Consider the following 26,988-nt stretch of genomic DNA (forward strand, 5'->3'; position numbering starts at 1 on the left):
AACCGCGATTGTCATGCCAGTCTGCAATAGGTAACTGTCCTTTCATCTTCTAGCACAACTGTCCTGAAATGACTTTTCCGACCAAAGAATGAAGCGATCATCTTTTTTCCTTGACTTCTTCCTTTCTTTACCTTAGTTGGCCCATCCTGGAAAGGAAACCACCACTAATCTGATTATGTTTTGGTTTCGGATTCGTAGCAAAGGTTTTTCTGGTCGTCGAAAATTTTCTCTTTTTAGATTTGCCGCCAATTCACAAAAAACAAATGACAAATTTAAAAAAAAAACCTTTATTTTGGAACATAAGATCATCAAAGTATCACACATTCCACGTCATTAAATTCGAACCTGTTGGCATCCCTACTCATCGGCAAAGAAGACAGAGGGTGTTGGCCGAGAGAAAAAGCCGGCGTAAAAAACTCTCGGTACTCGGTACTAAAAAAAAGCAAATCATCAAACTATTCTACAATATTTAAAACAAATATAGCAAAATAAGTAGAAGTAGCCTGCCGAGCACTAGTCCTTCTATCAACTAGATAACTAACTAGATGACTAACTTTATAGTAAACCTTTTTTGAATGCAAGAATGAACATTAGGTTATTAAAGAGTTTTAAAATTGAAATTTGAAAACAGTTTTCATTAGAAATGTTTCTAACTGGCCAGTTTTAAACATTTTCATTGTTACCTACGTATTTAAAAAAATAATCATTTATTCGCCACTAAGAACCAGCCTATTGAAATATTTCTGAACGAATTCTTAACCAGCAACGCACTTGCGAGCTCTTTAACATTGAGTGCCCATGGGCGAGTGACTTAACATCAGGTGATCCTCGCGAACTTTACAGAAAAGTATTATTTTTCCATTATAAAGTTCTATTATTACTATATATATATATATATTAAAGTTCACCACATATACATATATTGTACATATTTGTTACCAAATAGGTACTTACTTTTATTTATTGATCAGCCACTACGGGAATACCTAAACTCAAAATCAATATTTTAAACAACCAATGAGAGGTGAGCTCCACAGGTGGGCAGGTATCCGCCATTTTGTTTTCCAAGCCCCTTCCTTGAGTACCTTTAATTCAGACCAATTTTAAATTGTATATTGCTGTTGATAAGGCAAAAAGTCAATTTCATAGGAGAGTATTTAGATTAAAGACCATAACATTAGACAAATATAAATAACTTAACTGTTCTTATGACATTTGCATTTTTATTTGGCTTGTAATTGTGCGAGTTTTTTATAATTAATCAATTTGATGGACCATTTTCTTTGCAAATAACCTAACCAAAGTTTTCGACAAATTGCTTAACAAAAACGTATGAATATTTTTATTTAAAGATAAATATCTATCTGATCCCGGTAATATGTCGCCACTCGCCACTCGCCAGCCCCCACGAACTTCGTTTCGCCTTAATAAAATTACTAAGCCTACCTCTTAAGTATATGCCAATACATATATATGCAACATTATTCTGTGCCACCCCATAGGTACTGTTCGCTTTTCCGGAATAACAAACAATGTTTCTCTCCATAAAAATCTTCCTCAAAGATATAAATAAATTACTCGAAATGCTACAGTTTCTTGTTACATTTTGCGATTTTTTATATTGTTTTCAAGAATTAGTTTTTACTAAAATGATGAAATTTTATGCAAATAGGAAAACCGCTAAAATCTTTGCGACGACTAATTCTCAACTATGTACCAATCCTTAAAAAGAGCGTTCAGGCATTGATTTAACAACAAATGAGGCTTCTATTTTGCCCCCTTTTATATTATTATAGAAAATCTAGATATACAAAACAGTAAATCAAATTATTAATTATTTTATCCATTCATAATCAATAAATAAAAGCTGGAATTTATTCGCTGTTTTGTGATACTCATTCGTGGAAAACAGCAGCGCTCTTTGATCAGCGGAAATTATTAATCAAGTTAATTTATTCTAAGTTGGCCTTTCTGAAGCCAAAAATTTTTTTATTCTGGATTTCTTCCTTTCGCTTTCTAAATCTTTTAATTATAAATAAAATATGATTAGTTTGTAATGGTGTATCTATTTGATAATTTTTTTAGCAAAAGAACCTACAACCCCCAACAAGACGGCGTGTGTCAGCGGCAGGAGACTGATCACCTACTTGTCTATTAGAGAAATGAAACCCATGCAGAAATCAGACCTAAAAAGGTTGTAACGCAAATAATTTATTGAAAGCTTTAGGCTACAATATAGTGCTACCGAATTAATGCAGATTCAACAGCACAGTTTGGAATTATTTCACTATTAGTATAATAAATCCCTGATGAACATAAGCTATATATTGCGAAAGTGTAACCCAAAGTGTGAGAACCAATAATGCTTCCATCTGCCGCGGAAACTATTGACAACAGAGCATTTCAACAGTTTTATAAAAGACATCAATATTTCCATGAATAATAAAGAATTGCATCGTGCTTCCGAATGAATACGGCCAGAACCGCTATCACAGCTAGTTTACAACAAAACATTGAGATAACATCAAAATCGTCCTCAACCATTAATCACAGTAGTAAAAGTTGGAGAAAAAAAATCCCCTTATTTCGATTAGTCGAAGTTTGGCGATAAACATAAATTTACAATAATAGGCTGTATGCGGAAGCTGGCGAATGAAGCCCGACTGGCTGGCGCCTTAGTAGGATGACTATGCTGTGGAGTTTCTTGGAAATTTTATTGCGTAGGTACCTATAGAAAACCTAAATAAAAAGTAAACTTAACAACGGATAGGTTTGTAAATTAAATGAATTTTTCCTTGTGGCAGCGAAGAATTTGACTTAAATACATTAAAACTTCATAATTTTGCAATGAAAACGAAACATTTATCTGTTGACTGTACATACTGCAGACATTGGAAACAAACACCGACCACACTACATCAAACAACGCCAACCAATCTAGCCAAGAAACCCTCTTTCTTCGCCCAAGGCTTGTTCTCCTTCAGACCTCTAACCCTTTCTCGGAAATAAAGGTCTTTAACCACATCTTAAACATCTTCTCAACCTGTCCTTTGCATAAACTGTATTATTACTGTGCAACACTAGTTTAATATATACTAAATGGTTAACAACGTGTATTGAAAATTAAATTGAACTGTTTATGTAGATATTGATGTCAACTTTTTTTAATTTTTGTTACGTAGAAGCTGTATTATACATTTTCTCTTAAAAATATTTGTATTTTGCCCTGACATGTTTATGATAATTGAGAGTTCTAATTAAAAACAAATTAATTACATAAGAAACTCACGCTACACCAAGTAAATAAAATATTGTGAAAAAACAAGAGAAAATTCCATTTTCCAACAACGCATAGTCACCATACACACTATTGTTACGTAATGTTAAAAGATTTTCACTTCTATCGCCGTCCACTAAGCACTATCTAAGAAGAATGGGAAATTGTACTCTATTCCCTATCCGTTAAAACCCATTTTCAATTGGGGATAATATATAGATTTTCCGGGAATAACTGTCTGGGTGGCGCCAAGTGTCTGGCCTTTGTTCTGTTTGAAATAATATCTTTTGCGAGTGGAATAAGCTTGACAATTGTTTGTTTACACTAAAAGGGCAGGAAAATGTAGCATTGTTATTTACAAGACAAATACTTAGAACATATATATATATGTGTGTATATATGGAAGTTAAGTATTTACCATAGTAATAATTAAAACGGATAAAAAAGCCAGTGGCGCTTCAACCTTTTAAGTCTTAGCCTCAAATTTCTGTATCTGTTATAATATATTTCAATCTAATAGGCAAGCAGGTTTTTTTTAATAGATTTTTGATTTCATTTTGTATTAAATGAAGAATTGTGATGAAATTGGTGATTTCATCACAATTCTTCACGATGTTTTCCTTCACTTTTCGAGCGTATGTTAAATGTGCATTAAAATTCCATTGGTGCACAGCCGGGTTTTTACGACCTCAAACACGCACACTGAAGCCAACACTCAAGACAAAATTTAAAAAGTTGGGTCGCATTTTATCGCGATACTTATTAAACTCTGCGTTCGCTATACCAGGCGCCAATTCAATATTAAATTTTTTATAGCATATTTACCTTATATACCCATTAGGACGGGTGTCCTAATCAGTATTGGGTCTGGGTCCTAGGAAATGGGTAGTGGGTGCCGTTCTTTGAGGGAGGAGTATGCTATGTGCCAGACACACAAGGATATACTTATCTCCAAAAACAAACTTATTTTATTTATGCTCATAGACATGATATATGTTTAACGATAATCAAACAGTGTATATGTTAGATATATTATATACATTGTTCTTAGGAATGGTAGGTTACAATAAATTATAAACAAGACCCACTATCTAGTTACACATAATATAGACGTGTGAAAATTACAACACGAACGAAATATCCTAACTTACTCCCGATGGATTTTTTTTGTGTCGAAGTGGCATGGACCCGCTAAGCATCCGATAATATATAATTTAAATACTTAATTATGTAGGAATAAAGAAAATAATTATCACAGCAAGGCTTCTAAAGCGACTCGATGAATTGTCTAATTTTTTAACACACTTTTATTCTCACTAAAGCATGTTTGATTTTTTCTAATAAAACTGTCAAAATATATATTTGTTTGATTTTGTTTATAGCATTCAATCTATAATAGTCTCAAATATTTAAAATGTAATCTTTAACGAACGAATGTAATTCTTTTTTATTTTATTTATTAGCAAAAGTTATATCATTTATTTATTTTATTTTTTATTTATTTATTTCAGTAATTCACACATTATCTTTACAGCCAATACGACAATGTGGAGAAATATCATAAGATAATATATAAGACAATAAAAGATCTCGTCCATATTACTTCATATTACACAGATTATAAAAATTTGGCGAATAGTATAGATAGAGTTTACAGGCTATGTATTACGTCTATGCTACAATTTAAAAAAATATCATGTCTAATTCTTAATGTCGATTTGATATATTTTTTATTATAAATTAAATGCGTGAAAATTATGTTATTTTTAAAATTATCGGTGCTGTTTTTTACATGTTGTGGATATGAATACGAAAATTCATATGATGGTAACATATAATTACTTTTTCTCAACCGTAGTCAAAAGAATTGCCTGGTAAAACTGATAAATCGAATTCTTTTATATACCAAGTATACAAAATATAGTATCGATATCAAGTTCTCATAAAATTCCCTTGTACTTATTTAAGCAAACCCCCGAAACATTATGACCGATTTTAATGAAGTTTTGTCTGTACTTTCTATTCCTCTACAACTGCTAACCTAAATAATCTTTCTTATAAATGCGTAAATAAGGCCCCCAGTTATTATAATTATTTTGCACAAAGTATTATGTGATGGTTTATGTAATTGAAACCTTAATAACTAACGTTTGGCAAATAGTCTTCCACGACCCCATGTTATATATGTTACAGAAATTCCTTACCCCACCACTAAGGCGATGAACACGAAGGTGACACTGAAGACGCTTAACAGTCAGGAGTTGCTTGATGTTGAAGGTAGACCTTTCACGCTTATATGAAGCCATAAAATACGTTCTGCATCAAAATTGTTAAAATCAAAATATATTAAACATTAAATCCTTTTAAATTTAAAAAAAAATTTTGGTGAATCTTTTTGGTTTGCAGAAATTTGCCTTTTATAGAACAGGAGGTGAAGAGGCTGATCAGATGTTAAGAAATACTGCTCATGGACACTTTAAATGCCCGTTCACGAGTGCATCGCCGGCGTTTTAAAAATTGACACGATCATTACTTGAAGGACCCTAAGTCAAATTGGGTCGGATTTTTTTCCGCCCAAGTATACTAAATGCCCATGAAACCTTAGACCCAAACATGTCAGGGACAGGCTGATCACGTTCGGTTTAGGACTCCTTTGACACGGAATAAATATCCCGGGCCATGTAAACTCCGGCAACCTACTCGCGAGACTTCTGGCATCGAGAGTGTCCATGGGCATCACTTATCATCAGGTGAGACCCCTGCCCTTTTTTCGCGTGCTCTAAAAAAAATCGTTTTAGATGCATTAAAGCAACTGTTGAGCAACGTGAATGCTATCACATCCTCTGAGAATCAAACGGATGTAAACATTTTACGCTTTCTGAGAATAAGAAGAGAAGAATTAACCACGGATGCAACAGACCCAACGGATATTACGGAGAGTACAGTGTCAACTATACCTACAGCCAAGTATGATGTTACTATTAATCTTTCAAGTTCAGTTCAGATTTCATTCGACCATTGACTGTGGCTGTTCTATACTTTAATCTTCATCTGTTACACCAACGGCTCACAAGAGTAATATTATGTCACTAATATTTATGATGTTTTATAACAAAACATCGCATTTGATTGCTCTGTCGATGATAGCTTTTAGAAAAGCAAAAAACGAAGGTGGTGCTGACATCGCTTCCTTATTTATGTGTTAATATATACAGATATCCAATCGATGTGCCAGCTCTTCTAGAGCTCATTGCAGCTCTTGCAGAGGATTATGAGACGAACCTCACGCAAAAACTGAACGAATCACTTGCACTCATGTCCATACCGACATGTGAGACGTTTACCACTGTAAGGCATACAACATCGGAATATGACGCCAACGCAACTGGCAGTGTTATCGCTAAGGTAATTGGGGTCATAATGTTCTTTCAGGAATAATACAAAATTACTCATATAATAATGAAAGCTATTTTTCCTATTTGACGATGTAAACATTGTTGTTGACATGACCTTCCGCAACATGTCACTTCCGTATTCAACGTCGTCGAATCGTTCGAAGCGTCAACGACCCGTCACTCTCTAGACTCTCTGGCGGCATGACTCCATAGCGTTGCGAAGAGATGTGGGGTCTCTTTTCTTTTATCGTTTTTACCATGGGGAGTGTTCGGACTAATACCTGCACTTGAGTTTCATTATCGGACAGACTACAAAATACCATCCATATCACGTCGACATACGTTGTTACACAGCGGTTTTAAGCAGTTTTTACCGCGCTCCACCACTATGTGGTTTCAAACCTTACCTAATCTTAAAAGCCCGATAACGCGCTTGAGAACCTTCCGGCAATGGGAGTATCCTGGGCGAATCACTAAACATCAGGTGAGCCGCTGTCCGTTTACCTTCCATTACATAAAAAAGGATCTAGGAGTTACTAGAGAAGTACGCATTACCAACGCGTGGTGAATGTCATGAGTTTAAGAAGAGGTATGTCAGGACCGTAGCAAGTGGAGATCCGTGTTCTCTGCCTTCCCCTTCGGGAAAAATGCTTGATAAAAGTAAAAATGTTTTTTTATTTATTCCGTTTATATGTTAAGAATTTATTTAGGTTGCTTGTAAAAATGGCGCTGAGTATTAAAGAACTGGCAGTATTTATCTTTCTTTACTATTAATTTAATTAGAAGATAATTTACCTACATTTATTTTGATAGTGCTTCGTATGTGGACTAGAGGAAACTGGAGTGCCTGCGTCAGCGCCGTGTGCCGATGCGTTTGCTGGTGACTTTCTTCCCATGGTACCAGTTGACCCAACGGCGCGAGCTCAGATATCAAAGTTTAGAAAGTATTGCAAGTATCAGAATACGTAAGTAGTAAATCAAGATAATTTGTTAATTTAAGAGCCAATCAAATCAAATTTCATTTATTCATATAGGTAACATAATGTACTTATGAACTTATGAACTTATGAACGTCAAAATATATTTTAAATGATTCTAATTTAACATTGACTGCCAGTTCTCAAATCAAGGGCGTAGAACGGAAGAGAAGAACTAGCAATAAACTCTCCGCCACTCTTTTTAATCGCCAAGTTTTTTTTACACAATGTTTGTAAGGAGCTGCAACAATTACACCATGTTCCAATCACCCTCCAGTTCTACACACAATTTATTTTTTTGATCTGATCCTCTTTTCCTCACTATGATTTCCTTCATAAGAGCGATTGTTTAATGCGCCTTAAAAGTCCTTGGTGCAGTTGGGGTTTGAAACTCAGGCATGAGAGATGCACGCTGAAGCCACTAGGCCAACAGCTATTTCATAACAAAACCACTCGAACAGTATTGATTGGCCAATCATAGCATGATTGTTGAATATAATAAGTGGCAGCAGCAAGTAAATCTGCCACATAGTATGTTGGAGCTCTGAAATGTCTTCTACAGTTTTAGTCTAGTTTTAGATAGTGGAAGATGAAAAAACTACAATGTAGTCATATTAATAGCAATAAAATATTAACAATACCGAGAAGAAACAAAGAGCTTCTTCCTTTTGACCAAATGAGGCCAAAAGAGGTCCAGTCAGACTCCAGGAAATGATCATCCTCTCTGATTCTGTGCAGATTTAACAAAGTGTGTGAAGAAACCTGGAACGATTAAATAAAAGAGCATGCGAGGAAAGATTGGAAAATACTAGCGAAGATGAGACAAGTCATGTACTTAATTAATATACGATCTTGAATACAGACTATAATTATTCTTTTTTTACTGTCGAGAGTGTTCTAATGAACGGTTTGGGATAGTTGCTGGTTTACTAGCCGATAATAATTAGTTGGCAATCATTCTAGGTTTTAGGTGCACCACTTTGGTTCTACATGGTGCTATATGGTTCTATGGTATTTCTTTTTGTGAACTGGTGAACTGTAAATTTGGCTTTCATTAGAGGCCTTTCCACGGACGTCTTGCAAATTTAAAAAGAAAAGCGTATTGATCTCCTAAAGGTTAGCCAATAATATCGGAGTAACATGGGCTGCTGCCTTTTCCTAACGAAATAAAAGAAGAGCGTTCCAACTCTATATATATATTATATATATACTTCGCTAGGCTGGTTCCACAAAGTGGTGCTACCCTTAAACTGTCTTTAAAACCTTCGGACCGAAGTGCTACGGGTGGAATTTTATGTCTCGATGTCTGATGAAAGTCTGATGCAGGTATTCATCCGAACAAGTCTGATCACTCTCTCAATCATCCCATTGTGGTGGTAAAACTGTAGCCATGCTCTGATATTTCAGACGTGGGTATAAGTACAATAGCTCCCAGCCTCGAGCCATCTTTGGACGGTGGACTGGTGGTTGTGCAGTGAGATGGATTGATTTAAGCGGCATCTATACTCAGAGGACGTGCAGGAGCCGGTACCAGGCCATCATGGGCAAGCATTTTGGCAGTAAGAGGATGGCCAGGTTGGAGATGGCGCTCATGGTAAGTCTGTTGTACGGTAGCGATTTTACTGGGTTTATAAATAAAAATGAATTATCCTCAAAACTATAGAATAACTGTATTTCACTAAATACATGTACACAACAAAATAGTTTTTGTATTTTATTTATTAAACAGTGTATGTTTTTTTTTTCAATGTAATAAGAGGCAAACGGGCAGGACGCTCACCTGATGTCAAGTGATACCGCCGCCCATGGACACTCACATGGAACTTTCAATTACATAGGTATTGAGTAAATAAAAATATAATTTCAGCCATTAACAATCGAAATATTTTATGGAACCAAGATAAATCCCAACAAAAAATATAGAAATAATATATCCAAGCAAACATATATTTAATAAATTGCCTTCCAGTTTAAAAGAAATGAATCATATGTATAATTATTTATTTAAAAAAAACCCCACACATAATAATATTGTCTATAATTTTCTTATTTAAATATGTAGTTTCAAAACGATGTACAATGCTTACTTCTAAAATTCTATGTGAATGTAGTTCTTTCAGAAATAAAGTATCTTTGAGCCGAAGGCAGGTTGCAGAATGCATATTTAATTTTGCGTGGAATAAAACGAGAACTGCATATAATTCTTTAATTAATATACATACATACATTGTAGTATGTCTAGTCTAATGAATAAAACAGTTCACATTTACATATATGTATGTAGCTGGAGCATATAATTTGATAGATTGAAAACGGGTTTTTTAATAATAAATTCACACAATCCATAAATGTCAACTGTTATAATATGTAATGTGTCAAGTGTCATTTTATGCGCGCTATGATGATGTTTTTTTAGACCATTTTCAGTATGGGACGACATACTCCGTTGGCATCGGGCCTATATCCTTTTGGGCATTGATTTGGGACATCTATAATGTTTTTTATAAGTACATTTATATCATCTTCATCAGCAAGGGACGGGCCGTGTCTGAAACGAAAGAAATACAATTTTATCATTGGCCGAAGAATGCCATGAATAGCCTTATAAAAAGAGAGACTTAGTGAAACTCATTATCGAGCTGTATTGACCTAGTGGCTTCAGGGTGTCTCTCATCCTTGATATCGTAGAGACTATGCACCATGGACTTTCTAAGTGTGCATTTAATACTCGCTCGAACGAAGGAAAACATCGTGAGGAAACCGGATTGCGTTTGACCCAACCTGACGCCATGTGTCAGGCACAGGAGGCTGATCGCCTACTTGCCTATAAGTCAAAGATCACGAAACAGATACTGAAATTTGAGCCCCATACCTAAAAAGGTTGTAATTCCAATGATTTATTATATTATAATTATTAAAATCGTTAAAAAAGTTTTAAATAGGAATTTGGCCCGAAAATAATTCTTTTAGACACACCTGTATATACAATAAATATCGTGTTACCAATCACCTAAACTTATGAAAATAAAAACAAAATACACAATATATTAACTGCTTAATTATTATCACTACTTTATTGAGAACACAAAAAGAAATGAAAATAGTTGTATAAATATACTTGCGCTTAGCACGCACGCGTGGTTGTGGCAACCAAACCCGAGGCTATATTTAATTTATATGTACGTATATATATTATTAATTATTATATAATAATACATTTCACTATCTTAGATATTATCTTTTTCCAATTATAGTAAAAAAACACAAAAGAAAGGTAGATATGAGTTTTGCGAATTGATATTATTACGATTTTTATCGTTATCTTTATTGGCAGTGTTTTTTATGTCATGTAGGAACCCCAGTGTTCACGGAGCATCACTAGTTTCACAACACTAGCTCGTACGGTGAACTCCGTATGAGCTCGTAGACCTACGTGTAGGCATTTACTTAAAACACAGACACAAACCTAAGGCTCAAACCATAGACTTAAGGTTTTTCGGTTATTGGAAAATATCGATACAGGGGTGTTACAACTTTATATTATACAGTTAAATAGTACATTGTAGGTGATGTTTTACTTACTAACATACCTGAGCCAGATATCGCGACACACACCATTGATTAGTTGCTGTCCTTCCTTGCAATTTGGTGGTACCACAATTGTGTTTTTGTCTTTGTGATCCTCAGGAATTCTAGAAGATAAACACTTCTTTAAACGCTTCTTAGTGCAGGAATAGGTGGAAGGCTAGTCCTTAAACGGTAAAAATGCAAACAAAACATTTAACGCACAGCATTTAATTAATTCGCTAAACACGCTAAGGCTTAAATGGAATATGGAAATAACGCAATGGACTGGACCTACCAGAAAGAGATGTATAGGACGACAAAAGAAAATATGGACAAATGACATTATAGAACTAGCGGGGAAAACGAGACATCTAGTGACTAGTGATCGATACACAGAGATATGGAGGAGGTTTTTACCCTAAAAAGGGCCTTACTACAACTAGACCATATATTTAATTTAAATGTTGTACTAACTTAAACTAAAACTAACTTAACTAATACTAATATAATATATTAAGGAATGTAAACTATTCAATTATTGTATGATTAATACAGCATTAATAATAATAATAATGTAATGTTTAGCAAGAAAAAAAATTCAAAGCCATGAGTGTTTTGTTTCGATGATATGTGTGTGTTATAATCATGTATCCATATAACTAATCCTGTCTATTTAATTATGCAATACGTTCTTACGCTTAGTTAGGGTTTTAAAACTATTCTATCTTTTTCCAACCCAACATTGAGAAATCATGAAACAAACACGTGAGGCCCAGTCCTAAAAACCTGGGAGTCCCACCACTCCGTTGTGGACATCCCCAGAAACCCCACGTTTCTTGTGTGCAGTCAAACGTCTATCCCGCTCTTTATAAAAAAGTGATTATCACTACATAGTATAAAACAAAGTCGCTTTCTCTGTCCCTATGTCCCTTTGTATGCTTAAATCTTTGAAACTACGCAACGGATTTTGATGCGGTTTTTTATAATAGATAGAGAGATTCAAGAGGATGGTTTATATGTATAAAAACATCAATTAAATACTGAAGAATTATTACATTTTTTCCGCTTACATTGCAAACGCAGGCTACGAGTTTTATCAAAATAATGTACTAAGTATTGAAATTAAATTAATTACTACACATTGAAAAGGTCTACTGTAAAGTCCGTGATGGTATATGTCTATCTCTTATGGATAACCCACATTTTTATATACAACGTTCACAGATTTTCTGTAGTGTATTTAGTATCAGCATTGCACCCGTGCGAAGCCGGGGCGGGTCGCTAGTATAAATAATAAAGAACATTATACTAACACTGCTCGTAGTGCTGAAGCCAGGGTCCTCCAAATATCCCGGCACACGCCGTTAACCAATATTTGGCCTTCTTTGCAATTGGGTGGAACTGTAATGATGTTGTGTTGGTCACCTCTGAAAGATTTACAATTTCAATAGTTTCATTGTTATACTGAAGAGTAGGAAATTGTTTAAAAATACTTTTTTATGTAAAACATACAGGTAGGATGCTCGCGGGTGCGTTGCCGACCTTTTATAGGTACGCTATTTTTTTGTTGGACCCTACGTGGAATTGGTTCGGAAATACTCCAGTGGGTAGCTGGTTCCACATGGTGGTGGTGCGCGGCAAAAACAGCCTCTAAACGCACAGATACAGAAATCTGAGGCCCTGAACCACTGCTATTTTATAAACTATATATATACTAACGCTGGTTTAAGTGGGTTCACGTACTTCCAAATATCTCGGCACTCCCCGTTAACCAATACTTGGCCTTCTTTACAGTTGGGCGGAACGGTTATGACATTTTGTTGGTCGGCTCTGTGAACAATTAAAATACAACAAAATACTGATGGAAAATACTTCGAGAACAAAATTTTATACGACTTGATTGTATTTGATGCATTTCAAATTCATGAAACTCAAACCCAATGAACAACAAAAGCATTTGGGTAGTAAAACGACAACGTCCGAAGTGATTTGTCAATATATATATATATATATATATATATATATATATAGACATATATAGACGTGAAAATAATAATACTAAAATATTAAGTATGCGATAAAATACTTACCATTATCACACACAATTATTGCAATGTGATAAGCAAAAACGTCATAAAAGGGGAATTTTTGTTGCAAGAGAAGTTGCAACAAAGAGAGGAAAAACAAAACGAAACAAAAAAAATATGACTTTGGCTCGTTGTTGTTACTGCAACTGACTTTTATTAGATGTCGGGGCAGAATATAATATTCCACGTGGACGTCGCAACAGTACTTAGGGTCCCCCAAAGAGCGTAAAGTGTCCCAATTCAGTGTCCATGGGCGGTATCTCTCAAAATCGGGTGAGCTTCCTGCCCGTTTGCCTCCGGTTATATAAAAAATGCCATACGTTCGAATAATGGGCATTTTTTGCCAATAAAAAAAATGTACAGTTAAAAAGAAAGTTCGCCATTACAAGCGTCATGGGCAGCTAGTCTCTAACATTTGACATATTATTTAACTTAACAAATTCTACATAACACTTGCAATTTTATATAAGAATAATTCAGTTTGAACAAAGGACAGTATGAGAAAATGTTTAATATTGTTAGTGAATGTATAAATCAAGAAGGTGGTTATAAACAGAGCCCCTGAAGGTGGAAAAGCGTTGGGCGAAGAAAGAGCGTTTCTTCTGTGTTTCTTCTGTGTTTGGTTTACACAGAATGTTGTGTATGTTTATGTTGTATTATGTGATGAGGTCGGTGTTTGTTTCAACATATTAAGTCTTCTGCCTATCGGCATTTGTTACTATTTGTTAACATTCGTTTCATTGGACAATTTTAAAGCTGAATAGAAAATGTTGTTACATAAGTATAAAGTGTACTCGACAGTGATTCAGAGCGATAGCAGTTGTTTCAGAATTCTAGCGCAGGCAAGAATATAGCTTCTAGAGCAAATGTTTAGTCCTTAAAGGGGATTTCTCTTCTCTTCTTAGCCTTTGACAATCTCGAAGGTAAAACCCGTAAACTAAATGAGCCAAAAATTGATGTCGTTTTAATTGAAATAATAATAAATTGTATCAATTGTAGCACATTCGTGTTTTTTAATATCTATAACAAAGGGCCAACAGGCTGGAGGCTAAGTGATATCGCCCATGGACGCTCATAATGCCAGAGTAAAAAATTAGTACGCTCTTTGAACGACGTTCCACATAGTTGTGACAGCTACCTCAAAACTAGGAATGTTATATAACCTAAACCTTCCTCTTCACGATATCCAGTTAAACTGAACAAGTACATCAACATTATTATAGTTTCAACATCGCCAGAGATATGTTACACGAAAGCATAAATTACTCACTCTTGTCCCAGACGCCAGACGTCCCGACAGATTCCGTTAATCAACTGTTTAGGTGGAAGGCAGTTCGATGGTGTCGTGATGATGTTATTACTATCAATTTGCCCATGGGCAAAAGATATTAAACAAACAAACGCTAGAGGTATCATTGTTAGTGCACTGTATCAAATGAAACGCTTAATATTTGAGTTTCAATCTATTTTTAATCAGTTTTGATTAGATTACATTGTTGTAATAAAATTTCTCATTGGTGTACTTAAGATAATAAAATAAATCAGTGGCGAGTTAAGTCCGGTGGCGGTTGTTGTATGGATATGTTCAGATATATACTAAATGAAATACTTTGTTTGAAGCTACTACTACTACTGTCTTTAATTGTTAAATGAGCCTATAACTAAGATAACATTAGAGATAGTGGGGTTTGCGACGCTAGCTTAACATATTTCTAACTTGCCTATATAAGTGTTTATTTCAGTTCATTAACACGTGCTATTTTCTCGGATCCGAGTGTAGCGTGGCCATGATAGCGGTGCCACCCACTAGATACGTGCGAGTGTCGCGTTCACTTATTTAAACCATTGCTATCCCTAGACCTCGGATCGGAGTATTCAGGGCCACAGACTGTTATGCCGACAGCTCGGATCCGTTGTAGTTTTTTAATATGTTTTTTTAATAAAAATAATAATATACATATTTTCAAACATTCATATTTACTTAATCATAATTCGCCATTAAATGTTTTGGTTTCTGGTTACTGGTTGGTATCCATTGATTTTCAATGTGTTTAACATATATCTGTACAGACGAGTATGCAACATTATTTTGTACTCATTACTTATTTTATTAACACACATAACATTATTTTATTATTATATAAATATTACGCTTTTGACCTCAACTATTAAATTGATTAATAATAATAAAACACCTAAAATCCTTACTTTGAATATACATACAGTTTTTTTACTTGTTATTTATGCTTACTTCCTTCAGTACTATTTAGATCGGAACCTCTTCAAGTGAAAGCCTCCTTCAGTCTTCTCGAAAGTTCTTTATCCCTAGCTTTCTTTCTCCAATTCCTTCCCCAAACATCCATAATAATACTAAGGTATATTATTTCCACTCTATATATGTTTTGAATTTTATGATTTTTTTTTATAGAACAGGGGGCAAACGTGCAGGAGGCTCACCTGATATTAAGTGATACCGCCGCTCATGGACACTCTCAATGCCAGAGGGCTCGCGAGTTCGTTTATTTATTTATTTATTTAGTGATTATTTGGTTCACAATCTAAACTAAAAATATTTGTATGGTTGTTGTGATCTAATTCAGTAAAAGTATTACTAACATTGTGCACAAAAAAAATCCGTAGAATAAAGATATCCTCCTCACCCAAGGAAGTCCAAGAAGATAAAAAAAAGTCAAAAATGAGAAACCATGAAAAAAGTCTACCACAACTTTGTTTTTCCGAGGCAAGCGATATATAAAATTTTAGGAAATCTATTAAATAGCATAAAACAGTTTTCATAACCCAACGCAAAAGGTGTAGTCAATTTAATTAAACTTCAAATCTAACATACGAGCGCTATCTGCTGAATCTAAAACATTTATTTCCAACACACAAATATAAATTTATATTCTTAACCTAGTATAAACTACAATTTGAAAATTATATAGAAATGTTAAATATATTATTTAAAAATTAATTAATATCTAATGTTTGTTTAAGTCGAAATGAGCTAACTTCATTTAGCGCCATTTATTAAACAACTGAACTGAACTTAAAATTAATTTGCGCTCTCATTCGGTCGCATAACGAACTTCAATAAGTCTACAAATGTTGGCCATAAGTAATAACTTGACAATAATTATGATTTAAATTCTAACGCGTGCGAATAAATTGGAATCACCCCATCTATTGCGCAAGCTAAGAACTAGGTAATTTTTTAGACTTTTCTAACTTTGTGGTTGTTAACAAACTTATTTGTCGAGATATTTATTACGATTAATATCTTGACATAAGATACATTACACAAGAACACAGAAATGAAATTTAAATATTGTTAAGAGGTGTTTTGTAAGACTTTATGTTTGCTTGATAAATCTAACACTACTAACCGTTTCTAAAAATTCCTCCATTTATCATGTACATTATTATTAACATATTATGTTTGTATGGCAATTAAAGTTTACAATAGATTACCGAAAGAATTAAAAGACTTTCCGACTAGAGTCTTTAAAAAGGGACTTAGTGCATTACTTTTGCAAAAAATGTACCATTCAATAAATGATTATTTGTGTGAGACAATGTAATTTGTACAAATTTAATAAAGTATGATATATACGAAACAGATAATATAATAATTGTCTCTAACTAATAATGTAAAATGTAAATTAAGATAAATTTGCGCGCGACTGTGTGTGGCAGAATATGCGAACGACTTACGATTGTACCACCTTAACATTTTGTACCATATTCTTGCAATAAATAAATAATAATTATTATTATTTTTGCATATATTATGAACTGTAAAAAAAACATAATATTTTGTAATAATATACCTGCTGATGAGAAGGATCACCATTCACCCCACTTCATCCCCGTTATACATACATATATACCCATTCCAATAAAGAGCAGTTTCCTTGGTCTATACACCTCCTCCACCACCTATTTCATACCAAAGCCTGTTCCATCTTCCATAGGATGAACGACAACGCATGCGGCCGCTAGCCATCCTTTTAAATTTAAATATATTTTTTCTTCTGGTCGATTAATAAATGTGTTACATTTTTGAAGTGAAACTTTATCGGTGTTGAACAAAACTTACCATCACTGCGATACGCGCAATATTTTCTTGTTTAGCCATTAATAACACCAATATGTATATAATAACGATAACAAAGCTAGTAATAGTTCTATTACAATTAGTAGTAATTAGGTCAAATGAAAAAATCGTATTATTTGTATGTATGTCTATGATAATAAAAGCCTTTTGTTAAACTTTAATCTAATTTAACTTTATTCAACCAATTTCTGTAATGTTGCTGATAGGTAGTAGATCATTTTTCGAAAAATAAGGTCATAAAGAAGTTTTAAGACAGTTTTATCTTGAGCTTAATTAATGTATTTTATTTAAAATCATTGAATAGTGTCCAAATTTAAAATACTAATGTTAAGATAATATATTGACAAATTCTGTTAATCACTCAGCAACAATCGTGCAATATTACAAAAATTAATTTTTCATTAATTTTTCCCAACGTATACACCGATACTCCAACAGTCAACGAGAACCAAGATATATTTCCATGTAAAAAAAGTGGTAATAGATAAATTTTTACGTTCATATATACCATATAATCAATATTACCGTCTATAAATCTCATCCAAAGATTGCATAGTTCCCTGGAAGTTTACCTCATTATTAAATTAGTTCGTTAATGATAAACCCTTCTAAAGATTATAACTTTAGTTTTAATCTGTTTTTTATAAGTTTTTAAAAAAGTAATACGGCTTTAAAAAATCGTGTTTAGTTTGTTTGTTGTTACATTTTGTATTTTGTATACAAGTTTGTTACATTCCAGGAAATTAATGTACACTGGACATTTAGCACTCTTAATTATTGAACATAAAAAAGAATTTTTTAAATTGAATTGAATATTACCGTCGTAATGTACGTAATAAATTACGGTAATGTTATTTTAGCGGTTATTTTTTAGCTATTTACACTTAAATAAAAAACATATGTGCAATTCACACATTGTGGAAGTGAAACCTTCAAAAACAAAGTTTTTATAATTAATCAAATATAAATTAATCATTTTCCACTATCTAAATGTGTGTGTTCTTTAAAAACAGTATATTTTAATGATACATTTTAATTTATAAGTTTAATATAAATCTTTAATTTGGCAAAAACTAAAACAGCGAAAGTTTGAAATTCGATCAAATGAAAAAGCGGCAGTAAAGAGAGGCTGTATAATGCCTCCTATCTCATTTTCTCCCACGTTAAATCTTATGAATTGATGTTTCTGTCTCTCTTTACCGCTGCATCCGGTTTGAAATCACGACGATTCTAAAGAAGTTTATCTATCTCATTTTCTCCCACGTTAAATCATATGAATTAATGTTTCTGTCTCTTTTTACTGTCGCTTTTCCGTTGCACCCGGTTTGAAATCACAACGATTCTAAAGAAGTTTCACTTCAAAAACAATGTTTCATCACGGAAAACATCATAACTTTTAATTTATCCGATTAGCAACTTTAAAAGGTTTCTTATATTCGAGAATTAAAAAAACTATATTTTCTTGGATTCATTTCGTTATCATTTTAGTATGACATGGCTCTACCGTATCAGCATTTTGCGATTTCTATTTTTCAGAGCGTGGAAAACGGCTGTATCGTGAGCCCCATGGCCACTTTGGTCCCACTTTCGAGAGGCGTATCGCTGTTCGCAAGATTCCACGCCTGCGTTTGCACTGGAAGTTGGTGTAATGGTGCTGTTATGCTACGTTCAGACATAATTATATGGCTGATCATGTCTATCAAAAATAAATAAATAAATTTTCTGCCTTTTATTTCATTAATAGTTATATAATTTTTATAAAGTGTTATATAGATAATAAAGAAGAATTGAAAAAGCGTGTTGGATAAGGCTAAGTTATGAAAAATAAAGGCAGACAAATTAAGAATGACACTACTGAATGGAAGTCTTCAGATGGGACAGGTAAGACGACGAAGTGTTGATCAGTAGACCACGGCATGTGTGGAGGTAGTCAGAAGAGGCCTACGTGGCTCAGGACACACTAGACAAAACTGCGAGGCTGCTCAAATGCTTAAAAAAAGATTTAATTGTATTGTAAATGTTTTATTTAATTTAAAAACATATTTTACGAGTGAAATGGGTAGTAAGGATGGTTCTTCCAAAACGGCATAGACGTTAGGCGATAGTTTACGTCATAGCTGCGCAGGAGTTGTTTATCCGCCTCCTGTATTGCGAAGTCGAATATCTCGATGTTCTGTTGTATGCGGGAGCGTTTTACTGACTTCGGTATTGGTACCACGCCCAGTTCATACTGAAAAAGCGATATTATACTCAGTTTGCCCTTCTATATAGCCAGTGTATTGTAACTTATCACTCTAATACTATTACTAAAAGCAGTGTTGGCCTGTAGTGGCTTCAGCTACTCTCATCCCTGAGGTCCTAGAACCGGCTGTCCATGGACTTCCTTTGTGCATTCAACATGTTGCTCGTATAAAGGAAAAAAACAGCACAGAAGGACCAGAAGGGTCACCATCTTGTCTATGAAAAAGAACTGATCAAAAATACGGACGTGATCGGAGTCCCATTTAGGATGCAGTCAACGTATGTACGCGCCCTGGATGCGGCAAATATGCAAAACAGCGCGTTCAACTCACCAGATATCTTAATACAACTTGGGGTACAGTTTTCTTATACTTCCGAGCCAATTCTACCAGGGCAGGATCATCAACGCGTGGCGGTGGGGCATCTGGGCTGGCCTTACTGGGGAATAGGGACCCGAATGGCGTATAGCCCATGACAGCTATACCACGCTGGCGACAGAACTCCAGAAGTGATGGTTGTTGAAGGTTTAGGTGTATCTGTGAAGGTTAGCACGTATGTCGGTCCCGAATATAGGTTAGGGTTTGTAATAGAATATACAAAAAACTATCTGTTATTCTTTCAAAAGTTTTGTTTGTGTTTTATATTCTCAAAAATTTGTGTACGGGTCAATACAGACAATATTGGTCACGGCAGTCCCTATAACTAGTCTAAATCGTTCTAGATAAAAGTAGAAGCCTAACCAAGCAGGCTTTATATAAACACAAAACAATTTCATTTAAAAAGAGAAGAAAAATTTTTCAATACCTGCACAATAACATGATATTTAAGTAAAATAAATGGCAGCTAGTACCTTCCATTTAACATGTAAACTTTACTTGATTATAATTATTTTTAGATTACACAATTTATAACTAAACTACTTTTGCACAATAAGCATATTTTCTGTACATAGGACATGTTGACAAGATGTTAAACGTTTAAGATTTTAGTGAATGTATTTGAATGTGTTTACATACACCTTCATATACAACGTACATAACAAAGCCGGCAACGCACCTTCTAGCTATGTCAGAGTCCATCGGCGGCGCCATCACTTTCATCATTCCTGTCTGTTTGCTTCCTGTTACGTTACTGTACATTAAAAAAAATGAGCTCTAATAAATACCTCAACTTGTAAGACTGCCGGAACAACACCAGTCTCTCTGATGAGTCTCTGGATCATGTCTTGATTGAAATTGGAGACTCCGATTGATCTCGTAAGCCCCTGTTTTTGGGCATCAATCATTCCGTTCCACGTCTCCAGGTAGTCCGTTAAATCTGGTATAAAGTTCCTCTGTAACAACAGCACTAAGGTAACGAATACTATAAATATATAATATGCCGATAGTGGAGCCAACATTCAGTAGCAGCGTATTTGTTAAATCTGTGCCACAGATTCTGGCCTTTGGTCTCACAACCTTGTCCTTGGCACATATCCCCTTGGTAGTTAGTCAGTCAAAAGTAATACTTACAACAGTTCCAATCGGGAAATGTATGAGATACAGGTCGACATAGGTCATGTTGAGCTGCTGAAGCGACTTCTTCAGAGCTGGCACCACTTTTTCCTTTGCATGCTGGTCGTTCCACAGCTGAAATCAATTTTTTATAAATTATCGCAGCTTTCTTTGTCACAAACACTAATTCATATTTATATGTCCTTTTCAGTCTTCTGCCCGTGGTGTCAAGTTGAATAGCCGCGATATTCACGTGATTGTGGAGCCGTTGGTCATGGGCTCCAGCAATCAATCAATATCCCGGAGTTTTTTGCGAGTGTACCAAATTAATTGGTAGGAAAAACAATTATTTTAGTTTTTTAAACAGGTTCCTCTGACGTTGCCATATTTTATCTACAATGGCGGGATTTGGAGTAGCGCTTAGCCAAACGGCATACGTATCTTTAAAGAATGAGATGGAAATATAAACATTGTTAAGTGTAAAAGTATCTAAAATGCATTACTATGAATAAAATGTTTAATAAAGCGTGCTATATTAATCCTAATTATATTCGATTCAATAAAAATGCGAGTGTCAGGCACAGATTCTTTAGCTACTTTTACCTATAGAAATATATATATAAGTACTTAGAGATTTTAGAGAGAGAAAGAGAGGTGGTGTGGCTAACTAGCCTACGTGACGTCCAAAAAATTGCAGGCATCGCAGCCCCTACAATATCTAATTTAAGTAGGTGCAAGACACTGGGATTTGATTCCTCAGTGCGCCAGTTCGCAAGAGTGTCCAGTGAAGTAGGCTGCTGAAGACATCCAGCCATTGAGGTGATGCTGATGAATTAACACGACTCGTACGGTGTTGAAACGAGGTAGACAGGGCCTCTGAGCAGGTTCAATACTTATAACATACCTTCGTGGTGACAAAAATCTCCTCCCTTGTGAGGGCCCCGTCAGCTATTTTCTTATGAATCCCTCGACCAACCTGCAAATAAAAATATATAGGTCTTCACACAATTCGCTTGTGCGCGTCTTCAATATTTGGCTGTCCAGGTGTGGATGGGCCAGCGAGCTGAATTAACCCCTAAATCGTTGCTTCTTCATATTCAGTTTGATGATGATGAGCTCTCTGAGTTTATATACGCAGAGTTGTTTTTTTATGGGACAGGCGCAAAATAAGCAGACCTAAGCACTCTAAAGGCCCCTAGGTCGGTTCGGAAATATCTACTGGCAGCTGGTTTGCTGTGTTGTAGAATAGGTGTCAAGGTGAATCAGCCGCAGGTCCGTCTCAACTTGAATCCAGTCACTTGAAGTATTTCCTCCGAGAGCGTACCAATTCTTCAAAGGCCGGCAACGCATTCGTGAGGCCTCCGGCGGTGTGAATGTCCATGGCCGCGCATTTACGTGATCCGCCAAGAAAAGAGCGCACTAACCCTAAAAATCCGGCAACGCAGTTTCCATCTGGCATTGTGAGTGTCTATGGCGGCGTTACATAACATTATTATAATAATAATATTTATAATCTATTGCAAAATTATGGTACAAAAATGATATGGTGGTACAATCGTAGGTTCGCATATTCTGCCACACAATGGCGTGCAAATTTGTCTTGAAAGGAATTTTACATTTTACATTAGGTATGAGTCATACCACATAATGAATTCTTATATTATTTGTATCATACATATCATATCATACGTTATCAAATTAATATGTTATTTGACGATTAAATAATACATTTTCTCAAAAGTAGTAGGATTAAGTTGATTGATAGACTGATTGAGTGCCCATGGGCGGTATTTAATATCAGGTGGGCCTCTTGCCAAAGCATTACATGTGTGATGGACATTACTTATCTAAAGTCCAGCGCATGAATGGGTGAGAATTATTTTGGCGGTCATTGTATTGAAATTATATGGCCATGTAGCGGAAATATCAAATTTAACAAATATGTTTCAAATGACGCCTCGTTTAATATCATTTACGCAGATGAATTATTTAGATTAGAATTTAAGAGCATTTAACGCTTACTTCGTTTTAAATTTGGCCTTTACAAAATATAAAAAAACCGATGAGTAATGAAAGAATGGGGCACATGGCAATGTATTTAAATGTAAAAATCGAAGAATCGAAAATATAACGCTTTTGTTATAGATATATTATAGAACCTATAAAAATTGTTATCTAATTCCTGAATTCTAAATTACGGGGTAAATATAAATATGCAAAGATAAGTGATTAAATTAAATTTCTTGTTTGATTAAAATCTTGTCCGAAGCCATGGAAAAAGGAAATAAAAGATTTTGACATTTTGAGCAACTAAAATTTATGAAGTAACCATTGCTAATCTTTACGTATCGTTTGAAGGAAAAAAACGAAGTTTAAAGTATTACATAAGGCCACCCTTCTGTCTTTCCTTATGAAATGCAAATAAGATTAGCAAATGGCCTTGAAGTTTTGAAAAATGGGCTATCTGGGAAATAGGTAATTTTTATATTTAATTTTGAATAAATTTTTTCGTGTAACACTGTTGCCTCAAGGATGGTGTTCCAGGACCAGATTGGTTCACTAAATTCTGGCTCAAAACTAAGATGGCAAAAGTTTGAGAACTTCTGTTTCTTCTGTGATTGAAGATTGATATATAAAAAATAAGCAGATATTTTTTCACAAAAGTCAGATGTCACTTTTCAAGACACTAAAAGCCATGGACTTAAAACCTTGTTCTTTACTAATCAAAGCCATCAATTAGTAAAGGTTAATATATATTGTTCTGCCAGAGGTTCAAATACAACTCCGTTCATCTCATCAAAAACTGTTCAATCTTCCCCCAAGTCCCAACTCACCTTAATGATTATTTACAAGTTACAGAGCATTAAAAAAGTGTGGAAAAAGTTGGAGGACGCCTTCTCCCGGACAAAGTAGTATTATTCTATATAAATATATTTTCATATTCAGATTTTATTACTGTATCTTATTAATATTATGAATTATTATTTATTGTTCACTTCCCACCCACCTTGAAACTATGATCCTACGCGTAGGGACCAACATAATTATAGTTTGATACATTTCTAATCTATATTTTAGTGCAATTTATTGTCTATACCTGTGGCTCGGTGTTGTAGAGAGCAGCAGTGTCTATGTGTCGGTATCCAACATCTATGGCGTCTTCAACAGCCTTCTCTATGGAGTCATCTTGCACTTCAGCTAATTGTCCCTGTCAAAAAATAAAATAATTTCGCTCTGTATCAAAGAATGTTTTAATGTCAATCTTTCCTCCAGCTGTTTTCTCTTTAGAGTCTTGGGCCATGGGCATCATTTAAGAATCGTGTTGGCACCTGTGATCCCAGAACTGGTACTTTCCTTTTTGGTATTGAATCTGGCTGTTAGGCCTAAGAGTCATCACTGCTTCTTTTTGGCGTCTCCTGAGAAACTCGGGACCCGACTCGACCTTGGGTTGCCGCGGGTGGTCAACCCACAAACCCACATTCACATGACTTCAATGTGGGAGCCATACTGAGTAAGCGTGGCAGCTTTAAGCTTTCATGTGTCAAAAACATATATCGTACATATACTACTATAACTAACTTACTTCTGGAGTAACACCAAGCCATGTACCAAGTCCAAATGTGGGCATAAGATACCCATCATTTAGCTTAACCGCTGGAGCCAGACCTGGAGAGCCGGTCGCCTAAAACATTTATAAGTATTAAATTAAAAAATCTTCGCAAAATAGCAGTCATGAGATTTGATTGTAGATATAATGTATTATAAATTTTTAAATATATTTATATAAAATTGAGCAGTTGACAAAGTGGGTCCAGCGTTTATCATCCCAGAGGTCGTAGATCCCCGGCCGGGCACCAATGAACTCTATGTATCTCGTATCACCTCGACGTCCGCCGTTCCACAACTGCGCGTTTTTCTTGGCAAATTTTCCCGCGCACCACCACTTTGTGGAACCAGCTGCCCACTGAAGTATTTCCGAACCAATTCGACTTAAGGTCCTTCAAGAAAAGGGCGTACCAATTCTTAAAAGGCCGCAACGCACTCGCGAGTCTTCTGGCATTGAGAGTGTCCATGGGCGGCGGTATCACTTAACATCAGGTGAGCCCGTATGCCCCGTGTTCTATAAAAAAATGCGCGCATTAGATTCGCTCGTACGAAGGTGAACATCGTGAGGAATCGTGCCCTAGACCCAATACGACGGCGTTGTGTCAAAGGAGGCCGATCACCTATTTGACTCTAAGAAGATCATCAAATAGATACCCATCTGAGGCACATACCTGAAAATTGTTGTAAGAAAACTAAATTTAAAAATAAAATAAAAACACAATATGCCAAACTATTAAAGACCCTACCTACAGGCAATAGATGTATTTCCTGACCGGTATGACTTAGGGGTTTATAAAGAGCGAAGCATTCCATGAAGACAACACGGCAGCCCCGGACGCTGCAGGTGTCTATGGCGCGACCGTTATCGCTTTAACCGTAAAAATATTATTTTTGTATTAATATTATATATATAATATTACATCGTCCTACTGATTAAATGCGAGTGGAAGACTACTAAATAATAAAACAAATCGTTTAAATAATTAAAAAGAGCTTACCACACACCAAGCACTTCGCAAACACAATAATAAAATTAAATACAACATATTACACGAGCATTCAAACAAATGTGTTACCTGTTACAGAACACAAAGCTGACTGATCAGTGATCACTGAAGGCGAAGAATGAAGATGAAGAATATTGTGTCAAAGAATAAGATGAATTGGATGATTTCAGTGGCGCTTTCGGTCTGGGCCGCAGATTTCTATTTCTGTTTCATCATTACATGTCAATCTAATAGGCAAGTGGGTGATCAGCCTCCTGCGCTTTCACACGCAGAATTTAAGTCTACGGCATGATTCCTCACGATGTTTTTCTGGTGTGGTTTTAAAAGACACTGGTAAATCTCCTGGTATCGCGGGTATCGATAGGCGGCGGTAAATACTTCACTGCAAGTGACCATGTCCCATTAAAAGTCCCATGAAAATCATGGACGGTGTCACTTAACATCAGATGATGAGAGATGAGCCTCCTGCCTTTTGGTCCATACCCCTCCTACTTCAGGTTAACCCCACACGTTAACCCTGTTAAAAAAGCTAATTAACACGTTTCTATTTATTGTTTTTTTGTTGATTATTTGATGATAATCAGGAATAGTCTCAACTCTCATGCAAAATAATAATGTCTAAATTAATAACGAACACTTTATAAAAGACTTTAACAATAAAATTACCTTAAATATTAACCGTACTGTTGAGGCCAGTTCTACGAATTCTCTAATCTATGGCACTGGTTCACCTTGAAAAAGGTTTGATGCAAACTTTGACTATTATCGAATCGGTTGAGTAGTTTTTTGTTATAATATCAGAGGTGTCAGCTTAAAACCGTTGGGAGAACACGTTCGTCTCGTTTTATGAGCTTTCAAAACCATTTTTGAAATGATATTTTATTTATTAAATTACTAGACACATACATAATAATAATTAAAAATTCATAAGAATAGTACACTTTTAATAATAATAATCTTTATTTCTTCCGTCACATATAGGTAACACATACAAGGTTATGATAATTAAACTAAGATTATAAAATTTGGAAGTGTATGTGAGAGACTGGTCTCATCTCTCTTTAATATTATTGCTGGCTTTTTCTTTAGTACACTTAATCCTACGCCCCAAGAGCTAAACAGAATCAAATATATAACTTGGTTAGAGTTATAAAAATACAAAAATTTTCACAACACAAACATGGTCTAATCTACCACAGCGACTATTTTTAAATTTGTTTT

At 34.9% G+C, this 26,988-nt stretch overlaps 3 protein-coding genes across 7 annotated transcripts; 1 reads left to right on the plus strand and 2 right to left on the minus strand.

Annotated features, from left to right (window-relative positions):
* The first annotated feature begins 4,995 nt into the window (after window positions 1-4,995).
* LOC110993381 lies at window positions 4,996-19,133 on the plus strand. Its single transcript, XM_022259633.2, has 7 exons — window positions 4,996-5,104; window positions 5,471-5,554; window positions 6,076-6,244; window positions 6,493-6,682; window positions 7,486-7,637; window positions 9,057-9,243; window positions 18,957-19,133. The coding sequence occupies exons 1-7, from the start codon at window positions 5,035-5,037 to the stop codon at window positions 19,131-19,133; spliced, it is 1,029 nt and encodes a 342-aa protein (XP_022115325.2). The 5' UTR covers window positions 4,996-5,034.
* Window positions 9,842-14,768, minus strand: LOC110993419. 4 transcript variants are annotated; one of them, XM_022259679.2, is made up of 5 exons: window positions 14,574-14,766; window positions 12,960-13,046; window positions 12,530-12,643; window positions 11,240-11,341; window positions 9,842-10,197 (listed from the first exon to the last, which is right to left on the minus strand). In XM_022259679.2, the coding sequence occupies exons 1-5, from the start codon at window positions 14,717-14,719 to the stop codon at window positions 10,062-10,064; spliced, it is 585 nt and encodes a 194-aa protein (XP_022115371.2). In that variant the 5' UTR covers window positions 14,720-14,766; the 3' UTR covers window positions 9,842-10,061. The 4 variants fall into 4 exon arrangements, with proteins under 4 accessions (XP_022115371.2, XP_022115372.2, XP_022115370.2 ...); XM_022259680.2 differs by having other exon boundaries at window positions 11,232-11,341; window positions 12,936-13,046; XM_022259678.2 differs by having other exon boundaries at window positions 12,936-13,046; window positions 14,574-14,765.
* A 299-nt stretch (window positions 19,134-19,432) lies between the features above and the next one.
* On the minus strand, window positions 19,433-25,872 carry LOC110993406 (aldo-keto reductase AKR2E4). Of its 2 annotated transcripts, none has more exons than XM_022259663.2 (8): window positions 25,759-25,872; window positions 24,738-24,836; window positions 24,252-24,362; window positions 22,059-22,130; window positions 21,173-21,289; window positions 20,827-20,994; window positions 19,994-20,197; window positions 19,433-19,650 (listed from the first exon to the last, which is right to left on the minus strand). In XM_022259663.2, the coding sequence occupies exons 1-8, from the start codon at window positions 25,804-25,806 to the stop codon at window positions 19,465-19,467; spliced, it is 1,005 nt and encodes a 334-aa protein (XP_022115355.2). In that variant the 5' UTR covers window positions 25,807-25,872; the 3' UTR covers window positions 19,433-19,464. The 2 variants fall into 2 exon arrangements, with proteins under 2 accessions (XP_022115355.2, XP_022115356.2); XM_022259664.2 differs by having other exon boundaries at window positions 25,837-25,860.
* Between the last annotated feature and the right edge of the window lie 1,116 nt (window positions 25,873-26,988).

This window comes from Pieris rapae, chromosome Z, assembly GCF_905147795.1.
Source record: "Pieris rapae chromosome Z, ilPieRapa1.1, whole genome shotgun sequence".
NCBI lineage: Eukaryota > Metazoa > Arthropoda > Insecta > Lepidoptera > Pieridae > Pieris > Pieris rapae.

Excerpts from the sequence above, each read along its gene's own strand:
- LOC110993381 (XM_022259633.2), top strand. The coding sequence starts at position 5,035 with ATGTTATTTTTAAAATTATCGGTGCTGTTTTTTACATGTTGTGGATAT. Across the intron at positions 5,555-6,075 it reads GGAGTTGCTTGATGTTGAAG|ATGCATTAAAGCAACTGTTG; the intron begins GTAGACCTTTCA and ends AAATCGTTTTAG. Across the intron at positions 6,245-6,492 it reads TCAACTATACCTACAGCCAA|ATATCCAATCGATGTGCCAG; the intron begins GTATGATGTTAC and ends TAATATATACAG.
- LOC110993419 (XM_022259678.2), bottom strand. The coding sequence starts at position 14,719 with ATGATACCTCTAGCGTTTGTTTGTTTAATATCTTTTGCCCATGGGCAA. Across the intron at positions 13,047-14,573 it reads GTCTGGCGTCTGGGACAAGA|AGCCGACCAACAAAATGTCA; the intron begins GTGAGTAATTTA and ends AATTGTTCACAG. Across the intron at positions 10,198-11,239 it reads TGTCGCGATATCTGGCTCAG|ACACGGCCCGTCCCTTGCTG; the intron begins GTATGTTAGTAA and ends CTTTCGTTTCAG.
- LOC110993406 (XM_022259663.2), bottom strand. The coding sequence starts at position 25,806 with ATGTTGTATTTAATTTTATTATTGTGTTTGCGAAGTGCTTGGTGTGTG. Across the intron at positions 20,995-21,172 it reads ATTTCCCGATTGGAACTGTT|AGGAACTTTATACCAGATTT; the intron begins GTAAGTATTACT and ends CTGTTGTTACAG. Across the intron at positions 19,651-19,993 it reads AAGTTGTATTAAGATATCTG|TATGAACTGGGCGTGGTACC; the intron begins GTGAGTTGAACG and ends TCGCTTTTTCAG.